Below are 18,360 nucleotides of genomic sequence, written 5' to 3'. Positions count from 1 at the left end.
ACTATAAACGTGTTGTTTTTTAGTTAAGCGTTCCATTTTTATTGATTCATCTGAGTGGTCAGCTGTCCCATTGTCTTATTCTTTTTATAAGCAGAACTTTTTTGCCTACATGACTCGAAATTTAAAACTTGTGAGATGTTTGAGAACCCTGTACACTGAATATTAGCCTTCAATTTTTTTTAAAATCTTTTTTTTTTTAATTGATCTCCTGGAATAGTTTCTAATGATAATTTATGTCAACACTGTTGGTTGGTTGTTTCGAATGTCACTTGCCACACGGGCAAGCCTGCTTGGTGAAACCGAGCAAATTTAAGGCAGAGTGTGCGAGTCTTGTTTTTCAGTGGCGCCATCTATGGCCAAGAATTCGACGTCTGCCACATCATACGTCACACCTGTTTATAAGAGGAACCCATTCATACATCCATCCATTCATCCATAGATCGTAATTTTGACCTGAATCAGAGAACGATCGTTCTCCAATCCAGTACCTCCAGAGATATTGATTTGTTTTGGGAACATGGAGGACTTTGCGACTCAACAGAATTTTAACGTGCATCACTCACCAACTACACGGGGAGTCTTCGGCCGGCGGGGTTCGAACCCGCGAACTCTCGGGCATGGGCCCAGCGCCCTACCGACCAGGCTATCCCGGCCTCGGCCAACGAATTGAACAACCCTTCGCTGATATTCAACCCTCTATAATTTTTTGCTCCGTTTATATCCCTTTTACGGTTGAGTTCAGTCTTGAAAAAAAGAGACCTTTTAATCACCTAAGAAAATGATAAAATCGTTTATTGTTATAATTTTATTTAAAATTGAAGTCAATCCTGATCTGAAGTAATAAAAAAAAAATGTTTGCATTGATTGTAACTGAAATTGGGAGTAATAAAATAAAATTGTAAATATTAGTACAGTATTTTATGAATGGAAAATGACATTCTTTTTTGTAATTCTTTCCCACATCATTGGAAACATCAAAGTAAACATTACTTGATGGACATATATATCCCATAAACCTGGTTTAAGGTGTGATTGAGCTCAGTCATAATTTTGCTTGTTTTCTGTTTGTTTCTTGGATGAATCATTGTTTGAATTTTAAAACTTGGAGGTAAAATGTTGAGTCAGTGAGACAATTGTTCTGCAGCTAAATACAGAGCTCAGTTAAATGTCAAAAGTATTACTTCTGACATTTAAGCATTCATTTGTCAAAGTCAAGCAATACAATCGAGTCTAATAAAAATATTTTATTCCTTTACAATATGGCGTTGTAACATTTTTGACGAAAAAAAGGCTTTTGACTTACTATTTAAACTTAAGATCTTATCAGAAACTTTAGATTTTTTTAAAATTCAATATTGAGCTTAATTTTTTTAAAAATTAAACCATAATTATATATGAAATCATTATTATTACAAATATGTAAATGTTTAGTAAAATTAGATTATTGGATGCTAAAGTTTTTTTAAAAAAAATTTAAATTTACGAAAACTTGTGCTCATTTTTCTTGTAAATACTATCTATGAAAATATTAAGTTGTATACGTTTGAGATAGATATATCGTGCTCTTATCGCAAAATAAAAATTCCTGATAGACACGAGATATCTTGTCCTTAGCAGAGCGAAGTGAGGATTATCGTTAATCCCATCCGTTATACCTTATCCTTAGCAAAACATTAAAAATTACAAAAAGAAACGAAATATCTCTTCCGCGGCTTTATTAAAATATTATAATTTAAAATTTATCAAACTTTTTCTTAAGACTGTAGAACTAATTAAATGCATATATTTTGAACGTAATAATACATAAATCATCGAATAGTTTGCTATACTATATCTATCCTAGAGATATAGTATATCTATCCTAGAGATGAGACGAACTCAACTCGGAAGCCCGGGCCCGTCGTGGGCTCTGGCTCTTTTCTTGCAAAAAGGTTTCGGGCGAGCTGAGATTCATGATAAAATTTTCATAAACTTATTTACTACTTTTAAGCAAACGTGTGGTTTAGTTATAAAATATAAAAAACTGTAAAATTTATAGGTAAACAAATTTACAGCGATCTTCTACTTTGAGTTCGAGGTTATTGCTTTGTGTGGCTAGCGCTAATTGTCAAATGACTTTTATTTAGTTTGAGATTTTGATAATCTTTGTTTTAGTCATTTTAGAGTTTCAGTTGGTTTAGTTTTTCGCTTCGCTTTTTCTTTCACAGATTAGCTATAGAAAGGGTTTTAATTTACTGAATCCCTTGTTCAGATATAAAAGACCAACTGAGGAGACAGCAAAATTTGACCTTTATCCGACGCAAATCTCTGGCTCTGGCAGACTCGGGCCCTAAGTAATCCTATGTATCTCAGGCCTGGATTAAAATTCTTCTGACTTTGCAAACTTTTAATGATGTATTTATTATTCTGCTGCACGTTTTTTTTTTTTAAAGGGTGAAAAATAAAGGGGTCGCTTTATTACATTAGAAGAAATATAGATTGGTAATTTTTGGAGCTTCTATGAAATTTTCCTCAAAACTTTAAAGCAGCATCTGTGAATTTGGGGGTTTTGAATCAGTAATTTAAATCTACACTTTTGTCAGTTTTTGAATTTAATTTTATTACAATTTGAACTGGTGAAAACGAATTTGGATAATTTATCTAACGTAAATCGCACAAAAATAAAAGATATTTAGCAAAAATTTGAAAGCTGACAAATGTATACAGTTTAACTAACTTTTAAAAATTACTAACCGCAAAATTGTATGGTGTAATTTTGTCAGAAAAAATTAAAAGAGAATCTGAATTATCGCGTGTTTTTTATATCTCAAGTTCTGCTTTGTTGACGTCTTTATATTTTACATGAATCAAAAGATCGGAATAAAGTAAATGCCCATCATCAGTAGTTCATTTATGAAAATTAAATAAGGAGGATCAGAAGCATATTTCGAATTGCCCCTTCCCCACCGTCTCCAGCCCCTCGACAGTTATGTCCAGTCGAAGGGGAAAAAGGCTTTTTAATAGTATTTTTTGAGCCTTATATGTTTTATTCTTCATTGCTTTAAGAAAACTCTTAATTGACTTACAACATTCTGATGACTAAGTTGATCAATTGCAAAACCTTGTGATAATTTTTTTTTTATCGATATTTTAAAGTTTTTCATTTGCTACAGGCATTTGCTGTTTTGTACTCAGTATTAATAGCTTAGGAAGAAAAAAAAAAGTGCCTGGGCGTTGTTCCAAAGAATGAACATAGTATTGAAAAAAGATTCTTGTTTAGATGCGTGCTGCAATGAGGGCGAGGCTACTTTTTTTTTTTTTTTTAAGATCAATTACGAACAAAAACTTAGTTCGAGTGCAGTGAGCTGGGATGACACTCTTGAGAGTAGGAGTTAACGATAGTAAGTTTTTTAGGATATGGAACATTTTTTTAAAAACTTACCGCATGCTCTCTGTTTGATATTTTTATTCCATACGGTTTGTTTATGTTTTTTTTTTTTTTTTTTTTGCAATTAATATCTTGTTTTTTAGATGAATTGCATGTAGTCTTATACGAGTATACCTGAACATGACGAATGTACCTGTTATAAAATCCTCTTTGCCTATTATAATTTCTTTATAATAGGCAAAGTTTATACAGTATTTATACCCTTCTTTTTGGAAGTTTCTGATGATAGTACAAGTACATAATAAAAATAATTTGATTTCGATATGTTCGTTTCAAAATGAGGCCCTTAAACTTCTATTCGTTGCACAAATGTTTTTATTTTTTGAAGCTGAAATGTGATTTATAGATCGCAAAACATAACATAGTTTTTTATTTTTTAGTTTAAATATGATAAAAGATACTGTTTTTAGGCTTACGTTGAAATGCAGAGTGGAATCAAAGCAAGCATATTCATACTATATTTATTATCTCTAAAAGAATTTAAAAAAATTCTGTACTGTTTCTGTTAAAAAAAATTTTTTCTGTCAATCTGTGAAAATGTCTTAGCATATTTTTAAAAAATTCATCGAGGCCGTAAAAGTAACGAAAGATAAAATTAGTAGTTAAAAATAGTTTTGATCAATAAAATATTTTAACTGTTATTGCAAATTTTAAAGCATCTGTTTGCTAATAGACATAATTTTTCATATTGATCATAATTTTTCTTTTTAAATGAAGTCTATGTTTTTGAAAAAAAAAATTATTTTTACAAAAAAAATATTATTAAAGTGTCAAATTATTTAATTCATTCTGTGTGTCATTTTGTGTGAATTTTTTTTTTAAAGTTTACATTAATGCAGACTACATACGTAGATAGTAGTCTTTTTCCACTCCTGGCAAAAAAGTACTTTTTCATGCATTCTGAAATACTTGGTTCATAGTCATAGTTCAGGAGATCAAAATCATTCATCCCACATTAGAACTTGATTGATAAATGTGTTCGTTCTCCATAGAAATATCACGCTGGTATATGTCTCAATTTTGACTTTAGCTTAGATTCTCTCTCTCTCAAAATCATTAAACGTAATAACTTTAAATAGCTTTTTCTTAAATTGTACTCATTTCCGATGCGTACGAGCTAATGACTGATTCGTATTCCGTTCTTTGTTTAGAACTAAGATGTTACGTGTGTTAAAATTATGCTTAATAGAATATAATAAATTTAAATTTTACTGTGAACAATTCTAATAATGATTTTTGATAGATTTTTTAAATTTCTAAAACTTTGGTGTAATCATTTTTCCATTTCGGAACTTCAAATTTCCCCCTTGACCTAATTACAAATCCCAATTGAATTTGGCGATGTTCATTTCTTTAGAAGTTGCAAGCAATTCGTCGAAAATTTCATTTCTAAATATTTACTACTTCAATTGAGACATAAGAAAAATAGTCAAAATTTCTTTCCGCAAATTATGTGAGCTAGACATCTTTTAAATGTTAAGAGGCGAGGAGATATAGTTGGCACAAGATTACACTGACGTTCTTCTAAATACGTCACCCATTTACGCAAATCTAGAACAGAAGATGTGATGGATTCCTCTTTAATCGTTTCTTTGCCGTTTTCCAGCAAAACATCTTGAGTTTCACACAATAACAGAATGAACGAAGCGGATCACCTGTTATGTCTGTCACCTGTTAAACAATCCAATCTGGAAAAAGGGTTCTTTTTTTCTTCTTTATTCCTCTGTGAGAATAGCTTTTCTCATGCAACTGCTGTTAACTATTAAATCAACTCTCCGAATCCTGGTAGAAAATCTGCAATTATATAATCAATAAAAATATTGTAATTTTAATCGCATTCGGTATTAAACCATGCGGTTTTGGGCCTTATATTTACCATAATTTATTTATTATTTTTTTGCACCTATGTATGATATTTTCACATTTAAATATTTTTTCAATTACAAATATTCAAGTCGCGATGGCTCAGGGGATAGAGCGTTCGCCTTCCAATGAGGCGAACCGGGTTTGAATCCCAGTCGATACGAATCCGGCTTGCATCGACCACAGTGCTGACGTGAAATGTCCTCATTGGTAGACGGATCATCGGTTAGAGTCCCGTTGCCGTCAGTCTAACTGTGGGAGGTTCTCGTGGTCTTCCTCTCCGTGTAACGAAATGTGGATTAGCTCCATCAAAAAGTCCTCCACGAAGGCAAATTTCTCCCAATACTCGATCCAAGAGTTCCCTTGTCATCTGGATTGAGTTCAAAATTACAAGGCTGCGGAATTGAACATTGGTAGTTGTAAACCCATAAAATTGGGTCGGCTGTTCAACGACGGTTATAAAATATAAAAAATAAAACATCAAATATGCGGGACGGGATAGCCTAATTTGTAGGGCTCTGGGCCCATGTCCAAGAGGTTGTGGGTTCGATCCCTACCAGCCAAAGAGTCCCTGTGTAGTAAATGGGGACTGATGCACGAAAAACTGTGGGATAACAAAGTCCTCCATGTTCCCATAACAAATCATACCTCTGGGGGTACTGATCCTTATCTTCTGGATTGGGTTCAAAATTACAAGGCCACGGAGTTGAACACTAGTAGTCGTAAACCCATAATTGGGTCGGCTGTTCAACGACGGTTATAAAATAAAATACCAAATATTCATAACTTTCTTAATTTTGTACTACTGTTCAAAACTTTCGAATTCTTGTAAGCTTGAAAATGTCATTTTTGTTTTCTTTTAACCGCAGGATTACAAAGGTAAGAGTAAAAAACGATTTCTTTTATCAAATCAAAACAAGTTTCCCCTTTTTAAACTTTCACTTTAATTGTTACTTCCTATCTCATATATTTCAAGGAAATTTCACATCGATTTTTCTTGTTTCGAATGAAATAAGTGTTTTTTGGGGGGAAATTTGATGCGCGATAAAGGTTGTTTCCTATTACAGTGCAATTCAACATTGCTCGGTGCTCATCAAATAATTGTGTTACCAAGTCGTAATAACAACTTAATTTGTTGCTGCGCATTATTAACCACAGATGAAAAGTGTTTCATGTCACTCTTTGAATACATAAACAAAAATTGTCACTCATTTGTCATTTTGGTCTCAGACAACAGAAGCGAAATGTCAACCGTATGTGATATTTGCTGCTAACTTACGTTTTAAGTATTTTTTTTTCTTTCCTTTTTGAATAGAGTAGTATTTATAATTTATACGCCTTGACATTGCATGAAGCTATCGTTAAAAATCTTCAATGAAAATTGTTCTATGCTCATTTGTGAAAAATATTTAAGTATTTATTGTAATCATCGTTAAATAATAAATGAATTATATAAGGTAGAATTTGTGGAACAGTTAATTTTTACAGTTCACTAGTTGTATAAGAAATCACTTTTTTCAGAATTATGATTTGTTCCAAATGTGTTCTGCCACTCTTTTCATATAAATATTTTTCACCAAATATAATAGGAACACATTACAATTTTGCTGAAAAAAAAAATCCTGAAATGTGCTTACTTTTTCTTCCCCATCTTAGCGCTATCATTTCTTCAACCCTTCGAAGAAAATATATAAATCAGTTTGATTTAAACTCGATGCAAATTTATATCTATATATATTTAACTAACTGCATTATCTTGTTTTTAAAAAAATATCAGGAATTTAAAAGTACAGAAAGCTGAAATATTTAAAAAAAAAAAAAAAAAATTAAGCGAGATTGTTCCTTCATCTCAATGACTAAAATCAATCAATAATTTTCACTTTTTGGCATATTATGAGCCCCGAGAATGCAGCTTTGGAGTATATGTCAAATATTGAAAAATTTATACTAAAAACCCTTCGCAAAATTCTGCCTTTTCTTCATATTGACATTTGGCGCCATTTTCATAATCATACAAGACCGGTTATGAATATCTCTTAGAACACAGGTTCCCAAATGGTGTTCCGGAAAACCCTAGGGTTCCGTGAAAGGGTCATGGGGGGGTTCCGACTGTAAGGAATTTATTTTAAACAGTAATTAATTTTTTAAATATTTAATTGTATTTATATTTAACCAGTAATCCATAATTAAGTTATTATTTCAGTTATTCTTATGAAATTATTTAAATTAAATGCCAATGAAAAAATAACAAAATTGAAAAAGAAAATTCTAGTGTTCCAAGAATGTTTATAAAAAAAATTTCATCAGCATTTCTCATTGAGCTTTGCAAAAGAAAAGAAAAAAAAGAACTAATTCAATATTAAACATGTTTTTCTAATAATTGTTTCAACATTAATAGTTTTTCGAAATCCATAATTTAGATAATTGCTAATTTTATTCATTTTAAGCTTATGCATACACCAACGAATTCTACTATCTTATTTAAAAAGCTTTAATTGATGAAACAATGATGAAAAATATAAGTTGCATTAAATATTTTTAAAATAATTCATAAACTTTTTTAGGGTTAGTATATTTGCAATTGCTTAATGAACATAATTTATTAATTCGGGTGTTTCTCTATAAGAAGCTCGGTAATTTAGAGGGTTCCGTAAAATTGGGAACCGCTGTCTTAGGAAACTGTGACGAACAGACTTTAAATATTCGAATAAATAAATTCTATTATAGAAATTAACTACCCATATGCTTAACTGTTGTCTCCTAGATGGAATAAAGGAAATCTGACAACAGTACGCATTAACAGGCAAATCTTTCTTGATTTGTATGAGCTTTAGAAAATTAAAAATATGGTATGCTGATCTTAAAGCTGGTTAATAATCTGAAACACGGACAAATTTTTTATCTATAAAATAATTTTAAAAAAAACACAGCTATTAAGGTGAGATTTTTATAATATGAGAGAAATTTATGTCATTTAAAATTAGATCTGTCTGATTATTATGCTCATGAAAATTTCTTGCTCCAATTCGAGTTTTCAGGCTGTTGTCGGTACTTTCGATATCTCGAACTTGAAGGGAGAGGAGAAAAAATTCGAGATACCGAAAATTCGAATTATCGAAAATCTGCATGTTATCTATGGTAGAATAAAGAAAAATGCTCTTTACATACCTTATTTACTATTCCACATTTATTCTAAAAACACTTTTTACACTTAAAAAGATTCAATTGTTGTTTTCTTTAGAGATGTGCTTGAAAGTTTGTCTATAACACTTTCTAAGTGGACTATAGCTTTAAATGTCTCCTGACGTATTCGGCTGCCTCTCAATAAATCTCCTTACAGTGTCCACTGCAGATAGTGCTTGTTTGAGAATTGGTTATGATTATGAGAATTGGTTTTCTATTCTTAAATTTTTTTTTTTTTTTTGTATTATTTTTTTATTTTCAGAAAAAAAATCTACACTATTTATGGAAAAAAAATTCAAGTTATCGAGGGATTAGAAAAAAAAAATTCGAGAAATCAAGTTTTTTTAGGAAATTTGAAGGGAATTTTTTTTCCTTCGAGGTATCGAAAAATTCTTGAAATCGAGGTTCGAGTTAGCGAGGTTGGTTCGATTGTAATATGTTTATTCATTGATTCGCGATTGATTGAGAATGATGTCACTTCGAATCAGAAAAGAACTTGATAGTCATCGCAGACGATGTTTCTTTTACTTTTTTTTATTCTTAAGAATTGTTTTTCTAATCCAAACAGGACGAAAAGAAGTGATTCTTTCCGTCCCAATTTCCTAGAAGTGGTCGTCTCAGCATTTTTAAGGGAACTCCTTTAAGTCGATTGAGGAGGATGCGTCATACCACGACATTTTTGGCGCTGGAGTTGTTTTGCTTCCTCTCAGATTTGCTAAGGATACTATTTTTTTCCTCCATTGCCCCATCCTTTCCTTTCTAACTTAACAGTTTATATTAAGTGCTTTGATTTCGTCGGCAAAAATTCTGATATTTTTTTTCTTCCTAACTTTCGTGGAATGGTTATAACGACGGAATGTGTCACTTTATTTTTCTGAAAGTGTTGAAATTTGGTGGCAGTTTGACGTCAAATGACTTTGCGTGAATGTTATATTTTTCACAATTTAATTATGTTTATGTTTGTGTCCGTTTTATCAACAGCGCTAGCTAATACTATCTCCTAATGAGCATGCTTGTGTTTGTTTTCTGAACTTTCATATTATAGGATTTTCTGAATTCAATGTTCATTTTGTTTGTTTTATTTTTCTTAGAAAATTTCATAGTTAAAACTGTTTACTAAGTAGTTTGTTCTTCGAATGCTCTGTCGTCATATAATATAACGCTATTCTATTATTAATTTTTAGTATTATTAATTTGTAACTGTTATGAATGACTGTTGAGTTAGTTATTGTTTAGCTAGTGCGGTCTATGCTAATTTTTAAAATTTCGCCCACTGTCAAAATGAATAAATAATTAAATGATTTTAATGGTTTCATAACGGTGCAAAAACAGTTGTAAGTTCTTTACAAATTTAAATAATTTTTAAACTATTTAAACTAGTTGTCTGTTATTGAACTTAAGACAATTCTTTTCAGCGATGTTGTATGTATAGTTAAAAATTAAAGCTTTACTTAGATACATATTTTTCTTACTCGGCGCCAAAGAAAGTCCTCATTTTTTCCCCCTCGTTGGCAACAAATAATTGAAATATCAAGCATGTGAGCTGTCATAAGCATAAAAGCGTGAACGTATTTGTTTACTAATTTCTGAATGAAAATTCTTTTTTTGCATGGACAAAAAGGAAAAAAAGCTGAAACAAACTGAGATAAGTTGCGAAAAAGTGAAAAGTTGTGAGCGAATTACAGTTTCTTTTGAAAGTCCAGGAAAGTTAAGAAAATTTTTAAAAGTTATGGCAACACAGATTCTTAATTTTAGTGGCAGTAAAAGTAATTTTCTGGATTTTTGATGCTTCAAAATTGTCCGCATGTAATAAAGATTCCCATATTGTACCCACAGGTTGTGTTGGAAAGACCGAAACATTAGTATTTTGACTGGTTTTCAATTTCGAATGCAACAAGTACAATTCGAATACAACAGTTACATTTCGAAAGTAACAAGTTCTTTATTAGTATCAGCTGTTCTTTATTAGTATCAGCTGTGTTAATGAGTTTTCCAAATAAAAATAAGTTTTTATGCTCATTTTCAATAAATACCATATTTACTTAAAATTTTAATTTCTATTCATATTAATAGTCTATTTTATTTTTTCTTTTGTTTTACATTTTAAAACTAATAATTTTATACGAATTGTGCATGTTAATTAAATATGAATGTTGATAATGGCGATATTTGCCTTCGAAATTTTTAGCTTCAAAAATACCACTAATTTCTGCACCATCAACGTGAAATTCCTATTGTTTTTCAAATTTGTGTAATAAATGCTGGCTATACAACAAATTATGTATCTTTGACTTAAAACGAGAATTTTGGGATATACGAAAGTATGTTGTGCTCCCCCCCCTAAAAAAACGAAAAATAATGGACCACTTTGAATAACTTTTGATCTAGTGATCAGATCTTGTCTTTCTAGTTCTTACGTTTTGAGGGGGTGATCTCAAATATGCTTATTAATTAGTGCAGACGATATTTTAAGTTGCTAAACCAGGCACATATAACGTACTTTCTCTGAATAAACAAGCGAAAAATAACTTTTAGTAAATATTTATTTTATTTAATAACAGTCGAAAAAATTATGAAGTGAAAGGTATGAAATTTTTTTTATATCATTTTAAAGATTTTATTTTTTCATCGCAAAATACAAAATTTGAGTAAAATCGGTCGAATAGTTCCTGAGAAATCGAATTTTAAATATACGACTTCATCGTGAACTCTTCAAATACTATGTACTAAGTAGGAAGCCTAGAGTAGTCAATTCAGGCTCTCGACGCTCAAGTGTTTGTGAGTTAACCAATATGGTTTAAGTTTTTTGTTTCCAAATTATGTTCCAATTACTTTTTTTTCCTTCTTTTTGTGAAAGTACTAGAAAGAAGAAAAAAAATCATGAATTTTACATTAGGCCTGCAGTAGTGAGTCATAAGGGAGTACTTTTCTGGCTGGAGATAAACAATTTTCGAAAGTGCCGTAAAAGTTGGTGGAATGTAGCCTATAACTTATCAATGGAATGCTAAAAGGAAACTCTTATTTACTTCTTGAAAGCTGTTGAAATAGTTTCATCTTTCTTCAATTGCAAATCGTCAATGATGTATCTGTAACATATCAATCGATTCATTTAATAAGAATGTCTACCAATCACGATATTTTTGTTAAAGGGAAAGAATTAAAAAAAAAAAAAAAATGATTTGGTGGCAGGTTTGCGGCGGATAAAACTGGGTTTTAGTTGTTGTGATATAGTAAATGACCGGCTGGAATTTTTTTTTTCAGTTCGATTGTTTTGATCTCGTCGCTGATATAGCCTTTCTGACGTCCAATCTGGTGTTGACGCATTCCGTCTTTCGTCTAGAGACTATTAAAACTTTTTTTTTTTTCCTTTTCAAATGCATCGTTAAATTAGTGTGGATCTTGCAGATTTGATGAAAAACTTACACGATTTCTTAAAGGAGTTAAATAACTTGAAATAACAGTACCTTTCAGGTATATCTCGCTTTCAGCTATAGACAACTCTTTCTGCCGATTTATCATTTGGGGAGAAAAATCATTTGAGTCAATACTATGAAGAACCTCATTTTAAGATAGCGATTTTTAAAAGTGTTTTTAGTGATTAACGCTGCGACTACGTAAACAATATTAAGAAAGGTTTCGATATAAGCAGGGGTCTGTCCAGACATTTTGTGAAAGGTCCGATTTTCGTGAAATGGTGAAAAAATTACATTCTTTCAACCAGGGTCCCGCTTTTATGAATTTGTGCAAATAGGGTCCGGTTATTGCAAAAAACTTTTTCAAGGAGTTTTTAAATTGTAAATAGTTACAACATTATGCGCAGCACTGTAAAATTATAATAAAAAAAATTAAATTTTCAAAAATAAACAGCAATTGCTGCTTCTAAAATTAGAGATGCAACATACAAATATTTGGTATTTAGCCTATACTGCTGAACGCAGAATATTCATTTCGGACGAATAATGGAAGAATCGTTTGCCAAAGACAAAACTTAATTCGTTTATATCCATCTTTCTTGTTTTCTGGCCTGGGAAGGGTTTATTCAATTAACAAAACAATAATGAAGATAAACAAATTCGTGAAGGGTCCGATTAAAAGAAAAATCATTTTGTGAAGGGTCCGTTTTTATGAAAAGATATTTTGTGAAAGGTCCGTTAACGGACCCGAATTTCTTCTAAACAGACCCCTGATAAGTATGTCACTATTTGAAAGAAAAAAAAAGTTATCTGTCACTATATTGCTTCAATCCTTTTAATTGTCAAGAAATATTTACCAAATTAAAGTGCAAAATTCCTCTCAGATCATTAACCTTAGCAGTTAAAAAGTTAACAATTGAAAAGAAATTGTGAACGGACGACCATCGTTTGACCGACGTAAACGATTTTTTTTTTAGATTGTTGTGATCTCGTCGCTGATATAGTCTTCTGACGTCCTATCCGTTGACGCATTCTGTCTTTCGTCTACAGACTATTGAAACCTTTTTTTTAATAAATGCATCATTCCTTAAATATTGTCAAATTTGTAGCTATGATGAAAAACTTAAAACGCTTTCTTAAGAGTTAAAAAATCTTAAAATAACAGTACCTTTCAGGTATATCTCGCAAAGTTTTATCTCTTGTTTAGCTATAGATAACTCGTTTTGCTGATTCATCACACTTGGGAGAAAAATCATTTGCGCCAATATTATAAAAAACCACATTTTAAGATAGTGTTTTTTTTTTTTTTTTTAAGTGTTTTTATTGATTAACGCTACTATTACATCAACAAGATTAAAGAAGATTTTGATATAAGTATTTCATTATTGGGAAAAAAGTAGCTTATCATTATATTGCTTCAAGCCTTTTAATTGTCAGGGAAATAGTCAGCAATTAAAAGTGCAAAATCTCTTTCATACCATTAACCTCAATATTAAAAAGGTTCGCTGTTGGAAAAGAATTGTGAACTGACAATCATCTGCTGACCAACGCCAACGATATTTATTTTTTTATTTTATTTATGCAGCAGCAATAAAAGGAGTTGTATTGCTTTTTATTAACCAGTTGGTCCATTTATGCTTGTTTTAATTTTTTTTTTGATTTGTTATTTTGCAATATTTTTTATTGTATCGCCCATTTGAATTTTTGAAAATATTTTTTTCCCTTTCGTCTGCGTAATTTAAGAATGGTGTTACAGAAATTTAAAAAAAATATTTTTCCGTGTTTATTTTTATTTTACTAATCAATATTTTTATTCTACTAATTTTAAACTATCAATGTAATTTGTTAAGTAGTAATTTTCTTTTTGCAATATTTTTTAATTTTTTATGCATCTCATGTTAGGGACGAAGCTCCATCTTCTATCATTTTGCATAGAAATGATGAAAAAACTCAAAGTATGATATCTAAAAAAATTTTTTTTTTATTAAAGTTATTATATTTTTTAAAACCCAAAGTTTACTAAATTACATTCTGAATGAACCTGCAGTAATGTAATGCGTCTCTGAATTTTAAACACATTATTTTAAGTACGTTTTTTAAACTGATGGTTTTTTAGGTACATGTTCGACGAACTTATCAAATTTTTCCATGGGGGAAATTGTTTGTAGTAGCTATAAGGACTAGAATAAGCTCAATTTAAATTTTGTTGGGTTAAACTTAAAAAAATTGTGGGGCCCCTCAAATAATGGATGTAGTTCACTTCATTGTTTCACTATCTTACCTAGATTCTGTTACACCATCAACTTTTGACAAAAAAAAATAAAGCTAATTCTGGCTCTTGTGCCTTTTAAACTCAACTTTTAAACTAACGGTAATCATATTTGCTGATTAATCTTATAAAAGCAAATCACATTTTTGGAAAATATTATTTTTTTGCATTGCTTGTAAAGTTTAAGTTAACTTTGTTTAGTTATATATTTAAAATGTTTTTTTTTTTAATATATATATATTTTTTTTGCTGCAGGTTTGGAAGCAAAAAGAGTGTTTAAAGATGAATTTGTCTGAATGATATTTCTGAGTTTTTCTACTGCTATGGCACATAGTTTAATAGTGTGCACAGTAGATGCTCATCAACTTGCTGCATTGGTTAGGAACAGAAATGATAATGTAAGTATTTTAATTATTACAGTTGACCTATAAACAGTTTTGTGACAGTTGACCTAAAAAATAGTGAATTTAAATTTTTTGAAATAATATAAGGTGTTATCGTGACACTATCCATAATGTATTATGTTTATAAAATATTATATCTGATGTTTTTTAACAGGGGTCTGTTTAGAAGAAATTTGGGTCCGTTAACGGACCCTTCACAAAATATCTTATTTCATAAAAATGGACCCTTCACAAAATATTTTAACTTAAAAACGGACCCTTCACAAAATATTTTATCTTTTAATCAGACCTTTCTCAAATTTGTTTATCTTCATTATTGTTTTGTTAATCGAATAAACCCTTCCCAGGGGAGTGGGGGGAAAGAAAGACAGGTAAATGAACTAAGTTTTGACTTCAGCAGACGCTTCTTCCTTTTTTCGTCCGAAATGAATATTCTGCGTTCCGCAGTATAGGCTAAATACCAAATATTTGTATGTTGCATCTCTAATTTAGTAGCAGAAATTGCAGTTTATTTTTTAAAATTAAATTTTTTTAATTTTAATTTTACAGTGTTGAGCTTAATCTTGTATCTCTTTACAATTTAAAAGCTCATTGAAAAAGTTTTTTGCAATAACAGGCACCCTATTTGCACAAATTCACAAAAGCAGGACCCTGGTTGAAAGAATTTAACTTAAAGTTTATTTTACATTCACAAATTACGAGTAATTTTTCACAATTTTACAAAAACGGACCTTTCACAAAATGTCTGGACAGACCCCTGTATAAGGTTCTATATATGCAGTTAAACGATGTGAGATTCCATATGTATTTTTATGGTGCCCATCTTTTATTGCTTGCTTTCTCCTGTATCTGCCAATACTGCTTTCTTCTTAGGGCATCTGTATAGTACTGTAATTTTTTCTGAAATTATTGACTGAATTTAATGTTTTCCACAGTATTCTATTGTGTATCAGTTATTTATTTTTTGAAAAATTAGTATCAATGTTTAATTATTTATAACAGCATTATAATAATTAAGAGCACAATTTTCTTTTTTTTTTTTGCAGGTATGATTAAATTTATAGATTTAATTATAACAAATAAAATTAAATCTATGCTGGTCTTTGCATATTTAAAATTTACAGAAAAGATCTTCCACTACTTTGATGACTTTGCTTATGAAAGTCAATCTTAATATGAATATTTCTTTTCATGAAATTGATAACCTTTTTATTTTTTAGGCATTGATACTTGATGGCCGATCGTTCTTGGAATATAATGCATCTCACATAGTTAATGCTATTAATGTTGGATGTGCTAAATTGATGAAAAGACGTTTGCAACAAGAGAAAGTAAGATAATGCCTGAAAGTTTTTTTGTTTTTTAGCACAGCAATATAATTAAATATATGATAATAATAGTTTGCCAAATATGAAATACGTATTTAAAGAGAAAAAAAGTGAAGCATTCCAAATGCTTTATCTTTAAAAACAGAAATTTTTTCTCTCTTTATGCTATCATTTTTTAAATTTATAATATCTTGTCTTGACTTTTTATTATGTCGTTAAATGCTAGGACACATTTCAAAGTCATGGAAAACGAAGCGAACTATATAGCAATCTTTATGAGCCTTAGTGAGCAAGGGTTATAAATTGTTATTAATAATTTGTTTTAATTTGTTCAAACTTTAAAGCATTATTCTTATACGTTATTTTTATTGTTTAAAGTCAAAAAGAAAAAAGTAGAATTCAATCATGCCAGCATATAACTTCTACAATGGAAAACATACTTTAAAACCAATTTGTGTAGTTACGGCTTAGCCCCTATATTGAGTTCGGGATAAATAGTTAAGTGATATTTTTGATGAATATTTTTTTTATGTTCATGTCTTAAGCATTTAGAAGATAAGAGAGAGAAAATTTTAGAAGTTTTTAAGTCTGTGATTATATAATTTTTTTTTTCTTCGAATGCCTACCTGAGGAATGACCTTTTGTCATACAGGCATCTGAAGGGCAGATTTGTTGGCCACTCTTTCAGGGACACCATATTAGGGGGGCCAACACTGCTCCCACAGTAAGGACAGAGAAGGAAAGAACATCCATACCTTGCCCAGGATTCGAACCCAGAACTTTTCTGATGCAAGGGCAGTTTCCTGACCCTTACAGGCTTATATCAGGGTTGGGTTTTTGCCGTCAAAAACTGGTTTTTGACATGACAGTGGTAAAAACCGTGTTTTTACCGGTAAAAACTGTAAAAAACCTACAGTTTTCTTTAATTTAATGCATATAGCAGGCAATATATTATTTTCACATAATTGCCTTAATAAACGAATATTGTAAATGATTGCTATTGATTTTGCAACTATATACATGAATTCTTATAGAAGGATATACATTCATATAGAAATATTGTAATATGCTTATTGAAAATATTGATACTTACTTTTATCATTATAGCTTGATTTGCAAAGGATTCAAAATTTTGCACTTCTTAATTGTTAGAAATAAACAAACAAACAAAAAAGCTTAGAACTATTATTAAATTCAAGAACTAAAAAGAGGAATTTAAAATTTGGCATTTCTTAAATATTAGAAATAAGCTAAACAAAACTTTCAAAGCTTGTAACTACTAACAAGAATGACTTGACATTCTTCAGTAATGTAATATGCCAAACAAAACGATGCTTGGAAATGTTGAAAATTTTGTTTAGCATCATAATATTTTACTTCAAATAGTATGTTTTGATATAATCAAGTTGGGAAAATGCAAGAATCTGTTCTTAAATGTCTTTTAACAATTTTTTTTTTCTAATTTTACTGCCCAAAAATGAAATAATTTTAAATCATAAGCAGTTAAACTCAAAAATACAGTTTTACCAAAACTATGGGTTTTTTGACATGACGGTAAAAACCATGGTATAAACCGGTAAAAACCGTCACGTGTCAAAAACTTGCCAACCCTGGCTTATATAAAACATTGTTTTAAAAAAAACTGAAATATTTTTGTTATCCTTACACATTATAGTTAGAGCATTTTAGAATAAAGAGCATTTTTTTACACATATAGAACATTTTACAAAAAAATGCAAAATGTTCTATCTTTTTTAGATTATGAGAGTTCCAAGTACATTTAGTAAAATATTTTCAAGTTTGTAAGTTATTTTATTACTTTTTTCTTATATTTTTTTGGCTCAATTGTGAAGTTAGAAATAAATGAAAGAATTATAAGTAGTAAAATTAAAAATTTGATTTGATAAAAAAAATTTAAAATTTACCAAAGGTTTAAATTTGATTTGAATTAATAATTGTAATATGGTCTCTGTTAATAAAACTTTTAATTTGATTTATTGCTTTTTTAGTTAAGTATTGAAGATTTCCTAGCTCAAAACTGCCACTGGAATGTTCATAGGAATGTAAATATAATTGTCTACGATCAGAATACATGTGACCCAAAATGTTTACCACCAGACAGTTTCATGGGAGTATTTCTTCAAAAACTTTTACCTGTTTACAAGAATGTCAGCTTTTTGAAAGGTAAAAAATATATTTTACGCTAAAATGCATTCAAGTAAATTTTTTTTGTTCATTTTTTGGGGGTAAGCAAATAGAGTCAACGGTATATCTTTTTATAATTTACTTAGATATACAATCTAAATTATTTTTCTTATACACGGTACTCTGGGGGGTAGGGAGACCTATATGACTTAAAGTTTATCATAAATCCTAACAGTAATCTGTTACTGTTTATAAAAAAAAAAGTCAAATTTAACAAAGTTTTAGATGTATATAATATATTAGTACTATGTCCTAAGTAAAAAGGTTA

At 30.0% G+C, this 18,360-nt stretch overlaps 1 protein-coding gene across 3 annotated transcripts in view; it reads left to right on the top strand.

Moving 5' to 3' along the window:
* Positions 1 to 18,360, top strand: part of LOC107450937 (uncharacterized) — a 67,993-nt gene that overhangs the window by 30,211 nt on the left and 19,422 nt on the right. For all 3 annotated transcript variants that reach the window (XM_016066883.4, XM_071184518.2, XM_016066887.4), the window contains 3 exons: positions 14,411 to 14,553; positions 15,780 to 15,890; positions 17,897 to 18,071. In XM_016066883.4, the coding sequence (XP_015922369.1) occupies positions 14,452 to 14,553; positions 15,780 to 15,890; positions 17,897 to 18,071 (388 nt within the window). In that variant the 5' untranslated portion in view covers positions 14,411 to 14,451. The remainder of the gene's footprint in view (positions 1 to 14,410; positions 14,554 to 15,779; positions 15,891 to 17,896; positions 18,072 to 18,360) is intronic.

This window comes from Parasteatoda tepidariorum, chromosome 10 (assembly GCF_982258835.1).
Source record: "Parasteatoda tepidariorum strain Cologne lab strain chromosome 10, Ptep-v5.0, whole genome shotgun sequence".
Classification (NCBI taxonomy): Eukaryota; Metazoa; Arthropoda; class Arachnida; order Araneae; family Theridiidae; genus Parasteatoda; species Parasteatoda tepidariorum.
Note: the sequence above shows the minus strand (reverse complement) of the source record. Positions and strands in the feature narration are given on the sequence as shown.